Source organism: Dermacentor andersoni, chromosome 10, assembly GCF_023375885.2.
Source record: "Dermacentor andersoni chromosome 10, qqDerAnde1_hic_scaffold, whole genome shotgun sequence".
NCBI lineage: Eukaryota > Metazoa > Arthropoda > Arachnida > Ixodida > Ixodidae > Dermacentor > Dermacentor andersoni.
Window position 1 is genome coordinate 55,254,868 of NC_092823.1, and position 13,087 is coordinate 55,267,954.

At 45.0% G+C, this 13,087-nt stretch overlaps 1 protein-coding gene across 2 annotated transcripts in view; it reads left to right on the forward strand.

The window, feature by feature from the left end:
- The window catches only part of Tnpo-SR (transportin 3), a 66,483-nt gene that overhangs the window by 855 nt on the left and 52,541 nt on the right, over positions 1 to 13,087 (forward strand). For both annotated transcript variants that reach the window (XM_050190889.3, XM_050190890.3), the window contains exons 2-4: positions 5,760 to 5,849; positions 7,375 to 7,488; positions 10,967 to 11,040. In XM_050190889.3, the coding sequence (XP_050046846.1) occupies positions 5,760 to 5,849; positions 7,375 to 7,488; positions 10,967 to 11,040 (278 nt within the window). The remainder of the gene's footprint in view (positions 1 to 5,759; positions 5,850 to 7,374; positions 7,489 to 10,966; positions 11,041 to 13,087) is intronic.

Here is a 13,087-nt window from a genome sequence, read left to right on the forward strand (position 1 = left end):
ATTCAAGGAGTAAACACGACTCGACAGCGCCGAGTACGCTTAGCACACGAACGTCTAGCCGAGAGCTCGTGTAGAGCACCATCGAGACCTCATCTTTTGCGTTCAATCGTGTCCGATTTCTCCGCTGAAGTCTCTGCAGCTGTTGGCTTTGTAGATGACGTTAGATGCAGTAGTAAACGAAAAAAAAAGAAACGAAGCATACCGTGGTACCTCTTCAACTGCGTCGTTCCGACCACATAGATTCGAACTCAGGTACACGTGTTGTTGTGGACTTGCGTGTTTTGATCGCCCACCAATGCGTTTTGTTATTGTTTCGTCACACACTTTTAAGTCGAGCGACTCGTGTTTTAGCTATGGATCTAGGTGCACAACCTTAGAGAAGTTGCAGGACTGTTGCTGTTAATTGACGTTTCTGTCTTGCGACACAATTAGCATTACGAAACTTTTTTTTTTCAGCCAATGAAAAAGGAGTGCATACTGTAAATAAGTGATGAAACGGGGAAAAAATGGCGAGGGTAGTCGTGTCAGAGAAACGGGAGGGAAACGGGTTGAGCATTATTGTTCTTTTTAGAGGGCGCCATGCATCATTAGGATTCCTACAGTGGCCATTTGGAGGCAACTGGCTGGTTCGGCAAAGTTGGGTCATTTGAGCTGCTGTCGGTGTAATTTTCTCCTTTATGTGTGTCAGTGTGAGCGACGTCTTCTAGCCTGCTTTGTCTAAGTCGGTAGTCTTTCAAACTGGCTGCAAGGTGTGAAACCTTCGGCAAATGAAGCTTATTAGGACTTTCTTCCTTTTCTTTAGTCACACGTTCTTCTAGCTTATGCTGTTCGCCCTGTACCAGACTGTTTAGTATGGACATACTGTATCTTGCATGTGTCCAAGTGTTCTTAACTAATTTTTGAAGCTACTTCTATGTCTTGTTTTTGTTTTAGTCCTGTTCCAAGATGTTTGTTCTGCTAGGGCATTAGTCTACCTGTCGCCATCTTAGTGCTACAGCTGTCGCGCCCGAGTTCACTTCAGTAAAACCCTTGTATACTTAAGAAGCCGCAACACCCTTTGAAAGACGTCGCCTCCTCTTTTCCCACGGTTGACATTGGTTAATTGTTGTCATGAGGTTGCTTGCAGTTCTGTTTACTTCTACCATTCTTTTTGATGAAAAAGAGGAGATAAGCGCTTTTCCTTTAAGTTGTTTTCTGTTGAATGTGGCACCTTTCCTTGTACCAGTTCGATTCTGCAGCCCAAGTGAGGAGATGCAGGACATCTATGTACAAAGGCCTTGTTGAGTTCCATGCACAGAGGAAAAAAGACAAATAAAACTAATAAAGAAATTATAGAAAATAAGCAGCATGTCATAGAGGGGGAGTTGCTGTGCCACAGTATTTTATCGACACAATTCCAGCCTGCACTCTGACAATGCTGGCAATACAGGGGCCAGCGTTTTTTCCTTGACATCATTAACGCCATCACTACGGGAGCACTTCTTGACATGTCGATTCCTCTGTGGCATCACCTTCCGGTGGGCCGTCCATTTGTCGTACTATTTCTCTGCTGCTCCGTGGCTCCCCTGGTAATTCACCAGGAAGTTGTGCTCCTTTATAAATCTTTCTCGAGGTGGACAGAGGTGGCTTCACAATATGCCAGGCCAGAATGAACAAGAATTTTTTTATCTTGGTTGATTTCGAGCAAAGATGTCGCTTTCTCACTGCACGGCTGCACAATGGGAATAACTGCGGTGACCCACTGGTCACCCATGCCACAGTGAACGTGTGAAACAAATTTGTGGAGGGGGGCCGAGGGGGGCTACAACAAGATCACATTTTGTGGTCCGTATCATTTAGGTAGTCTAACGCTTGGCACTACTACATACCTGTTTTTGCCAAGAAATGACAAGTTGCCTTTGTCAGCGCTCCTCGCAGTTAGTGGTGCCTGTACATGGTAGCTATGATGTTACCCAGTTGCTTCTGGTGTCTGCAGTATGGCAGAGCATGGCCTTGTAGATAAATTTCCATAAATCATCACTGGGAGTGCGATGTAAACACCAAGAGGTGAAGGCGAGTTTGCATTTTTGTCCTGGCTAACAAGGCAAAGTGTTTTAACTATCTGAGCCATGAAATGCAGTCTTGATGCAAAATCTGACCTAGAAGTGAGGCCAGTATGTCAAAGTTTTTTGTGATACGATGTGAAGGGAAAGACAGGTCCTGCATAGGCTTGTTATGTATTCTGTCAAGCTTCTTATTTAACCTATTTTTGGTCCATCAATTCCTGTAGCATGCCCGCCAACATTTAGAATTTTGTCGTAAAATGACCAACTGTTAGAGCTTGTTTGTGACTGGCATATTGACATCAGTAATTTTGAAAAAAATGTTTTCATTTCCACCCAGTTTAGGGCAGAACTTCTTAAAAAAAAAATTGAACTTCGTCACTGACCGATTTTTCATAGCCTAGCTTTTTCGGGCGAGCTGTTGCAGCCTCACTCTTGCAACAGCGCCACTGGACAAGGGCTCAGCAAAATGAAGGGACACCACGCAGTGCCGTGTGGTGTCCTCTACTTTCTACTCTTTCTACTTTCTACTCTTTCTACTTTCTACTTTCTACTTGGTCTATGTCCAATCGCACTGTTGCAACCATGAACTCCAACTTATAGAACCATTGTTATAAAGACACACAAAATTTCAACCCCCATTACCTGAATATATCAAGAACACACTTACTTATATGGTAATTCTCATTTGTAATTTTATAACGGTGGGAAATACATATGTAGGTTACAACTGGTTATGTATAACCTATTACAAGCTAAGTACAGATTACAGCAAGTTAGAAAGAAAAGGTCAATATAGCATAAAGAAAACACACTTTAGTGTCACACGCAAAAAGGAAATGAGCATTCATTACGCTAAATGCGGCACAAGTAATGTTATTGTTGGTTGTAGGAGTTTAAGTTAGTTTGTTGGATGACTCCAATCATTGGAAGTTTGCAGAAAAATACTTGAAACAGTGGCTTTTGGCTCAAAGAGGGGTTACAGTCAGCTCGTTTCTTTGCCTCGTAGCGTATCCAGAAGAAAAGCAGATAATTTTCGTGATGTCAGTTTTATATTGTCCTTTAATTGTTATAGGAATTTTAGTCTTGACTTACAATATTTTTGCGCTAAGGGTTCAAGTTTAGATCTTTCTAATAACAGTCATTGGAGGTACATCTGAAGTTATTGTAAGTAAAGCAAACAGCCTTCTTTAGCACTTGTTCAGGTTTATCTATGCTAGTTTTATTGTACAGGCAAGAAGTCTCGTGGAGGGAGCGGAAAGCTTAAAGTGATACTAAAGGCAAATGTTAAGTCAACATGGACTGTTAAAATACCATTCCAGAAACCTTGCAGCACTTCTTTCGTGCCAAGAAAATACTTAGTTTAAGAGAAAATCGCGTCTGGAGGGTCCGCATACCTTTAGCGAAACTCAAACCGCCCACTCCCGAGCGGGGGAGTTGTGACGTTGCACACACCATCGCCATCACCACCGTGGTGAAACCGAGTCAAGACAGATGGTGGATGCACCATGGCAGCTGTCCTTGGTCGAGTGGTTTGGACCGTTCGGGCATCCCTTGGAATTACAGGGACAAAGCATTCTCTGCTACTTGCAGTTTGTGTGATTTTAGCGAGCCAGCAAAACCAGCGCACCACTACGCGGTAGTGAAACTACTGAAACGCGAAAGCACATTCACTGCCGAGGTTGAACGAAAACTAAACCTTTTGACCACCCACATCGTTGTCAAGGGCAAGTTCAGTTACTTCTTTTTTCTACAAATCGGATATAGCCGGACAAGTAGCATTTTTTTTCCGTCTTTTCCACTTATGCGTTGCAGTTATCTTTTTATTACAAATGGTTGGGTATTAGTGACAGAACTATAATAATGAGTGCCTTCGTAAACAGGCTAGTACCTGATGTCGCGGTGGAGTTGCAAATCCTGTCCTGCACTTACCTCAATTTCCCGATTATGAAATCTCCGTTTGTGATAACATTGACGCCTCAGACGTTCTCGAGCATTAATATATAACTTTAGCATGAATTAATACTTTCCTTTAGTGTCCCTTTAAGCACTGTTCGAAGAAAAAATAGTTATTAATTAGCAGTGGGCTGTTACTGGGTCAATGTGTGGAGTCCATCTAAGATCATTAGTTATTCAGAGACACTATTATTTGCATTGTGTGGCCTCTGAGAGTGATAAATCACAGGTACAATAATGATAAACAAATGATGATAAATCACAGGTAACTTGAGAGTATGTTTATTGTGTGTAGTAGCCATAAAGACAGAGTAACCTGTCACTTTCCATTTTCCAGGCGTTACACCACGAAACAACATTTTGGAATGCTTGATTTGTCTGCTCTTAAACTTCATAAACATTTGTGGCACAAATAATTCTACTGCGAATATTTAGAGCATGAGAACCTGTTGACAGCTTCCCTATATGCAGTTATACAGTTACAGTCAAGAAATACTAACAGTTCTTTTCATAAGAAGCCAACAAACACTGACACCAAGGACAACATAGGGGAAATTACTTGTACTTAATAAATAAAGTAAAGAAACGATAAATTACTGTAAATGAAAGTGGGTGAAGAAGCAACTTGCCGCAGGTGGAGAACGATCCAACAACCTTCGCATTTCGCGTGCGATGCTCTACCAATCGGGCTACCGCGGCGCTGTTTCCCCATCCACTTTCTTGGGTATTTATGCTTCCTAGTAGAACCCTGGGAGTGTTAGCCAGCGCCAATCGTGTTAGCCAGCACCAAGCATGTTAGCCAATCACTCTGTTCCACATCCAGCACCAAGTTTTGTGAGTGGTGGCGCTGGCTAACACTCCCAAGGTTCTACTAGGAAGCATAAATACCCAAGAAAGTGGATGGGGAAACAGCGCCGCGGTAGCCCGATTGGTAGAGCATCGCACGCGAAATGCGAAGGTTGTTGGATCGTTCTCCACCTGCGGCAAGTTGCTTCTTCACCCACTTTCATTTACAGTAATTTATCGTTTCTTTACTTCATTTATTAAGTACAAGTAATTTCCCCTATGTTGTCCTTGGTGTCAGTGTTCGTTGGCTTCTTATGAAAAGAACTGTTAGTATTTCTTGACTGTAACTGTGTTATTTTTCATTTTCTAAGGCTGGCATGTCTGCTGAAGGATTCATAGTGCTTTACAAGAGATATCCAGCACCAAAAAGGGCAACACACAAAAATGGGCAAAACCCAAAACTAACCTGAGGAAACAGAGTGCCAGCAATTAGCATTTGGTTCTCTCTGAAATTTGCAAGAAGTCGACACATTGCCGCATGCTGGTCTGGCATCTGAGACTGCATTTTTAGAGCCTATCACATAAGGACCATAAAATCTCTTAGGTGTGGCTTGAAGGTAATCTTTGAATAATTCGTGCTCATTGTTTTAACACACTTGTTTACTAGCTTGATTACGATTACTTACGATTCCTTGTTTATGATCTCGTCTGCAGCGTACTGAATTTGTGACAGGTGGCTCTTGCAAATAATGAAAGGTTGCTTTGGGAATTGTCTTTCTTTTCTCACTCCAATTACACATCATATAACTTTGTTACTTCAAAAACAAAATTCATACCAGAGGGGTTAACCTTGATTGTGGTTACTGCTGCAAATGTGTCACGAAGTATGTCTTATTGCCATCTCGCAAGCGTGTATGTGTGTGTATCTTGACTGCATGTCATCGCAGTGAGAGTGTGTTGTGTGCTCCACTGCAGGTCTGTGCCTGGAAGATTGCAGACGAACTCCTGCAGCAGAATGTGGACCTTGAGTCCTGCTACTTCGCTGCCCAGACCATGCGAACAAAGGTGAACAAACGACTTCCTGTCTCTTTTTGGCCTTTAGCCATTTTCAGTTAGCAAAGGCTAAAGAAAACAGCCATTGGTATTTGAATAAAGGAGCTGGGGCTGTTCACATCAAACTTGCAAGATGTGTGTAAGATCAGGCTAGTGCTAAACTTGTAGCACACAAGAAAAAAAGAAACTTTGCAGATCTATGTCAGTCAGAGCAACTTGTGCATCGAAGACTGGGAAGGTGCGTAAGGGAGCTCGCACCTCCTTCGGGAGCCCTAGGTGTCTTGTTTCTACTACTGCCTGAAATCTACACAAGACTTGACAAACGCTTCGCTGGGTCCAGTGCAATTCCTTCGCTGAACCCGAGCCTTTTCATATGCTTCACTCTATGTGAGCTTATTACTTCTACACTCTTTGTTATATCCGACGCTTTCCTGCACGCTGTGCTGGTTCTACCGATTTCGGCATCTTGCTGCATGTTCCTATGGCCTGGTAGGGCGTTGTTGCTGGCTGCTCTTAGGTAGCTCATCACCGATGTCTTGGTTGCGTGGCCACTCAGGGCCACAGGTTTTCACAACCATCACCGTACAAAAACTGTTGTGGAACTCCCCTTGACAGATTTGCTGTAAAACACGGGCGCAAGAGGTATATGACAAGCACAAGAACTAAATTTGATGCACCCCTCGATGTTGCACGTCCAAAATTATAAGTAAAATTGCGCTGTGTGAAACATCACTGGACTGCTCATAGCAGGGGATGTGACAGTATGAGTGACAGGTTGGTAAACAGTGATGATCTGGGGAACAAATGGTCACTGTGAAAGAGATAAACAGTATACACATGGTAATACGTTGAGCAAAGATGAAAGCTAAGCTAAGAAAAGGTCCTGTTTTTTATGGATGACTGTCTCTAAGTGCCATGGGCATAAATTGAAATACGAACAGGAGAAAAAGTTGATCAACACAGCTGCAATGCGTAATTCTTTGGCACGAATATACTATGAAATCACTCTGTAGTTGGTCTATGGGCACTGAGTACATGTAATGCTATTTGGAAGTTTATTTTAATGAGAAGCTTAAAATGAGGAAATGAAGCGGCACGTGAAAGCAAAGTTTGTGTGCAACCAAGACACCCAATTCAATCATGGAATTTGCAGTACTGGTCATACACATAGCAAAAGTAATCAGGTGCTCATCAATGGCTACTATGTTCAGTTGCGGGGCTATAAACATTAAGTTTAATGTGATGCCCAATATGAACATTTGTGCTACCTTCTATACAACCACACTTTTGAATGTCATATTGTAACAATGACAAATCGTAGGCGGTTGTGGTCTTGCTGGCGCAAGTGGTCTTGAACATGCGATCGCAGGGTGTTTTAGCGTGTAACACAAGAGAGTGATACACCGTAGCAGCTGGGTGAAACAGGCTTTTTCTCTATACTGTCTCTTCTTTCATGAGTATGCTGCAACAGTCTTTTAATGTTGTCTGCTTTTTTTTTTTTTTTTCCCTCATTTTTCTCTCCCGGTGTGTCTTAAAGATCCAGTACGTGTTCCACGAACTCCCTCCCGAATCCCACGTCTCTTTACGAGACTCACTCATGGAGCACTTGGCAAAGGTCACCAAAGATACTGCACCAGTTATTGTTACACAGGTAAGGCGGATGTGTTTTATCTTATTTTTGTTTTCTTGTTGATGTGAGTGACCACTAAGAGGGCATAGCGCCCTTGTCATCCTGCGTAGCATGAAATTTAAATGCAGATATGAAGTACAGTGAACGCAGAAATACCGTAGAAACATATGTGTACGAAAGAAATGTTTGGTAGTGTGCAATAGCTGAAATGACGGGCCATCCGGCTCCACATTGATGAAAGGGGGATAATGCGCAGGCCCTAACAAATTGTCAAAACAGTGAGATAAGTGAGGTGCGCAAGATTTTTGTGAACCATTGTTTCACTTCTCACCTCATTTTGATGCCGAGAATTTCATTCTGTGAAAACTTTAATTTGGGCTATAGGTGGTTCAATGCTCCAGTAGATATGTCACCTGGAACAATGATAAGGACAGGAGTCTCTATGTGTTTTATATATCTCCTGTTACTCCTGTCCTTGCCTTTAATTGATTAGAAGTGATCTCATTGCAAATCTGAAGAAGCAGTTGGTTATGGGCGTTTCGTTCTTGTTGCAAAGCAGGGCCATGAGGAGTTTTGGGATGCTATGTTTGCAAATGTTATGTGCATTCACACTGCTCTACTCTTAAAGAATGAGACCTGATGGGGAAAGTATTAAGCAGAATGCCCCTACAAGTCATATACCATACTTACTCGATTCTAACGTGTCCTTGATTGTAACGCACACAAGTTTTCCATGACCAAAATGAGAAAAAAAAAAAAAAAACGCCCTCTTTTGTAATGGGTGCCTGCTTGCCGGGACCTAAAAAAAGAAAAGTCTTTTACAGTACTGCGCACCTCACTCTTTCCTACAGAGATGCAACTTTCTCTCATTTGGAAAAACAGATTTACTCCCAGTACACTAAAGGTGCGATAAATAAAAAAATCGCAGTTTCGCCTGAAAGGCGAAGCATCATTGCGTTAGCAAATTTTAGTAGACAGCTCTACCAAAAGTAAGAATAGTAGTCTTATCGGCCATATAAACTGTTAAACATTCGTTTACTAGCTAAGTTAACAAGCATGGTGTCACGTGCACACAAGCAAACATGAACACGTCTCGCGCAATGACCACGGAAACTCTTTATCAGTGGTAGCAGGACCAAGCGAATCATGGAGCGAATTGATGTTTGTGTGGCCTCTAGCTTCAACATGAACTAAGTGATGAGGGCACAGCGTGGTGCGCCAGACGTATAGACACTGTCTCCATCGCAGATCCCTTTCAACATGGGTGCCGCTCGGAGGCACCGTACATAGCAGCCGCCGTAGTAGAATGCATCTGCTGCTTGTGCCACTTCCGCACGCCAGTTTCAAGAACTCAGAATGCTCGTGATGCGGCTCGATTCCCGTCCGTCTCCGCGCACATGACCACTTTCCTTTTAACTTTCGGCATTGTGATGAACTCGGCATATCTTTGCAGTCGGCACTTCCGTGCTGATAGCGCAAACGCAGAGAGCGGAAAGACGGACGGTGCATTAACTAAAGGTCCATTTGATTCGGCCACGTTTCTCTGCACCTTCTGCACCTATTCACGGCGCACTGCACCTAGGTCTTCGATTGCCCAAGGTGCGGCGGGGCACCCTGCACCCCGGTGCCCGATCGAACGGGGTGCAAGGCAAGGTGCTGCCCCGGTGCAGTGCACCCTCGAACCTTGCAGTGAGTGGTTGCCACCCAGCATACCACAACTGGCACCCTCTTCACCTTTTCGTTTAAGGTACTGGGCGCCTTTTTCTGAATCGAACGAACCTTTAACTACAGCACGTGAGGGAAGCTACGGCAGCTAGGCTCGAAGCGCGTACGAGGCGGCCATTTCGAAACGCCGATGGCGATATGGTAATGCTGATTTAGGGTCGTACTTGATCCTAATGTGCACACAATTTTTGGAGCCGTTCCATCAGGAAAAAAGTGTGCATTAGATTTGCGTAAATACGGTACTTGGGAATCAAAAGGGGGGGTCATGCCGACATCAGAGAAAGATGCGTAAGTGGAAGCAAAACAGTGCCTTCTGTTTAGCCACGCGACCTGCCATGGTGGATCAGTGACTGTGGTGTTCTGCTACTGATCAGGAGGTTGTGGGTTTGATTCCTGACCATTGCGGTTTAGAATGCAATAAGTGAAAAACAAAACAAAACAGATTGTTGAATTTAACTAGGTAACATTTTGTAGTGTGATGATGGTGATTGCCCTGAACGAGGTGAAGGAGGTTTTACAATTATACCTGTTGCGATGGCTCATTGGTTATTGACCCGTTGCAGTAGCTTAGTGGCTATAGCATTGTGCTGCAAAGCACGAGATCGCAGGCTTGATTCCCAGCCACCACTGTCATATTTTGGCGGGGGTGAAACGCAAAAATGCTTCTGTACTTAGGTTTAAGTGAAAGTTAAAGAACTCCGGTTGGCTGAGAATAATCCGGTGCACAACACTCTCATAACCCATGTGTTTCTTTGGGATGTTCACCCCTATAATCCGGTTTTGGTTTTTTTCGTTTGGGGCATGATCTGGACTTCAGAGAAGTAATGTATAGGACAAACTTGTTTTTTCGGGATGAAATGGGAAAGGGATCTGGCTGTAGCGCATCCGGCAAACTTGTAAGCAGTTGTTCGATCAGACCAGTCTGCAACCGCATTGTGTGCTCCTTGCGCGTATCCACTCTTATGGCCCACAGCTGTAGTTCACTTTGCTGTGGCATTTGCCTTGCTGAGCTCTATTTCGTGCATTCCGTTGCCAGGCACAGTACTAGCTGCATTTTGATGGGGATTAACTGCGAGAACGCTCGTGCGTCAAGTTTTGGACGCGTGTTGAACAGCCACGGGTCAACATTATGCTGCAGTGGCTCTCGTAGCCTGTGTGTTGTTTTGCTATGTTAAGCCCCGTCAATCATTCTTGCGTAGTGTTCAAAAAAGGCTATACTGTAGAATTTTACTGTACTATCAGCGTCAAATTAAACATGAACAGCGGGGCGCGGGGCCCACGCATAAGTGAAAGTTCAGTGCGTGCCGTCCAGTCATCACCATTGACAGACGGGCACATCCAATTTGGCCACACAGCACTTGTTTGGGAGTCAAACCACACGAGCGAACGTATCTTTAACGATGACGGTGCAAACTGCACAACGCGCGCCGCTGTTCGCGCCGATAGCACTTGTGGTTTTGGCGAACTGTGCGACAATACTTGCCGCAAATTGCAATATTTTACTGTATGTTGTCATTTATTTTTGTTTTCTCCCTTTCAAATGCAAGAACCAGAACAGAAGCGAAAATATCTTGCTATAGGGGGATCGCGCGGTGCGGCCAAAGTGGACGCGCGTGCCTGTCAATGGTGATGACTGTACGGCGCGCACTATAGCATCGATTATGCATGGGCCAGGCCCTCCGCTGTTCACATTTCATTTGATGCTGATAGTACATGGCCGTGCGGTACCTGCATCGTTAAGCTTAAGGTTTTTTTCCTTGTTCTGGTGTTCTAGCTGTCCCTCGCCATGGCAGATCTTGCCCTGCAGATGGCGGCATGGAAGTCTCCTGTTGTTGACTTAATAACAAGGTAAGTCCATGCTGGTGGGTGATACTAGGTGTTGTGGATTCATCAACTGGCACTACTGAGCTCCAGCCTTTCATTTCTAATTTATAGAGAGGTGCCACTGATAAAGAATCCTTTTCTTCTTATGTGTTGAGGTTTTGTCCCCGCTTTGTATATTCAAGGCTATATCATGAAACTGACGTACCTAGCAAACCAGCCATCTTGCACAAAGTGAAAGCTGTCTTAGGTATAGGTTGCTTAAAATTGGTCATTTCTGCTTGTACAGTCGCCGACCGTTGTTCAGACCTCACGGGGACTGCGGAAATGTCCGAATAAACAGGTGTCCAAAAAAGCAGATAAAGAAAAAAAAGACTAAATTCTTTATTTTCACGCACTTATTCGGGCTTGGCAGTAGCCTTGAAGAAATCGTGAACGCGCCTTTGCACGCTGTTCCGTTTACGCGCAATAATCCTGAACCTTGGAGAGGGTCGTACGATCACTATAGGCGACTGAAAGCACAGTCACTGCTTGTACACGCTCCGCATGCGACGGCAGCGTAGCACATGGTGCGACATCTTTAGACTCTGAGTCATCGTCTGGCAGTGCAACAGAAACCTGACAAATGATCACGCCGTTGTCGAGTTCTGCACATGTCAGTACAGCAGTGTACTGCCTGTAAAACTGTCCAATGAGACGTTGTCCGAAATTGCAGTGCTTGGAAGAACATTTTCGGTGTTGTTAGGAACGGCCTGCAGAGGTGCTGACATGCAAAGTTTTCTCAGCCAGCTGCGAGCGTGGCGAGCTTCCCCGAAGAGACCATGGAAGCCTCCCCCACCTGCCACGGTGACTCGTTTCGTAGGGACAACGATGTGCCGCGTCACCACCACCTCGGCGCTGCTATGACTAAACGCGATTGGCGGACCAAATATTGTTATTGAAATCGCCAATGCCTTCACGGTTCGACTGAAGCAGGGGGAGTTCCTGAAAGGAAATGTTTTGCAGTGCCTTCTCATGAGCCTTTGAAGACGCCAGACAATGGACAGCCGCCGCGGCCACTGTATGAGGGCAGCTCGGTGATAAGAAGCGCCTGCTCGAGTCAAGCACCGTGACCACAAGAGCCCACTCTCCTCGGTGTGGTCAGTGAAAACTGTGCGGAATGGTGTGTAAACCCCCCCCCCCCTTTCATAGGCGGGTCAGCTACGATGACTTTCAACACTCCGAGTTTGTAGCAGGTTGAACGGCTGTTTTTCCCTCACCTAGGGATCTAGGGAGGACAGTGTGTTTATAAGCAGCTGTTGTGCGGCTGCTGGGTGTGCTTTCTCTCACAGTCATGCTAGACTGATGAACTGCAATGTCCTTATGTAGATACTGTAAATAAACCCATATTCTTCGTTCTGGATGAGTAGCAGTCCTTCCCTTCAACAACGTCCTCAGCATGGATAAGTTGGACGACGGGATGGGCTAGCTACCATCTATTTCATGCTCGGCTCCAAACTTTACAGCCTCAGTAGGGAGCCACATCGGAAGGTGACAAATCCTAGGCCTCCTGGCACCCGCTTGTCGGCATTCCTCAGCACAGTCTGTGTGGGCACTGTCGGCGCAGTTAGACACTTGACGTGATCTTTTTGTATGCCGCATTGGATCACCGCAACCTCGACACAGCACACAGAGCAAACACCACCGTGCCGTCACGCCGACACCAGTCGCACAAATGAAAAACGTCGCCTACTTGCAGTGTCGTGCACGAAGAAACAAACATATCAGCTGCCGGATTGTCTTGACATGGCTTACTAAGCTGAGACCGGAACTGCTGTATCAATGGCTGTAGCCACGAACAAGGCAGAAACGATGATGATGAGCGGAGATTTGCAGTAGTGCCACTTCGTGGGGCAGCAAGGAGGCCCCGTTCAAAACAACAATGGCGTTCAGCAAGTCGCACCATGCACCGGTCAGGGTCGGTGCATGGTGCTCTCGATCGAGTTGGCTCAAGGAGTGTCCGAAAAATCAGACGAGAGGTTGCAAGATGTCCGCTCTTTCGGCAGTTGTTATACATCATGCTCTATGGCGATAA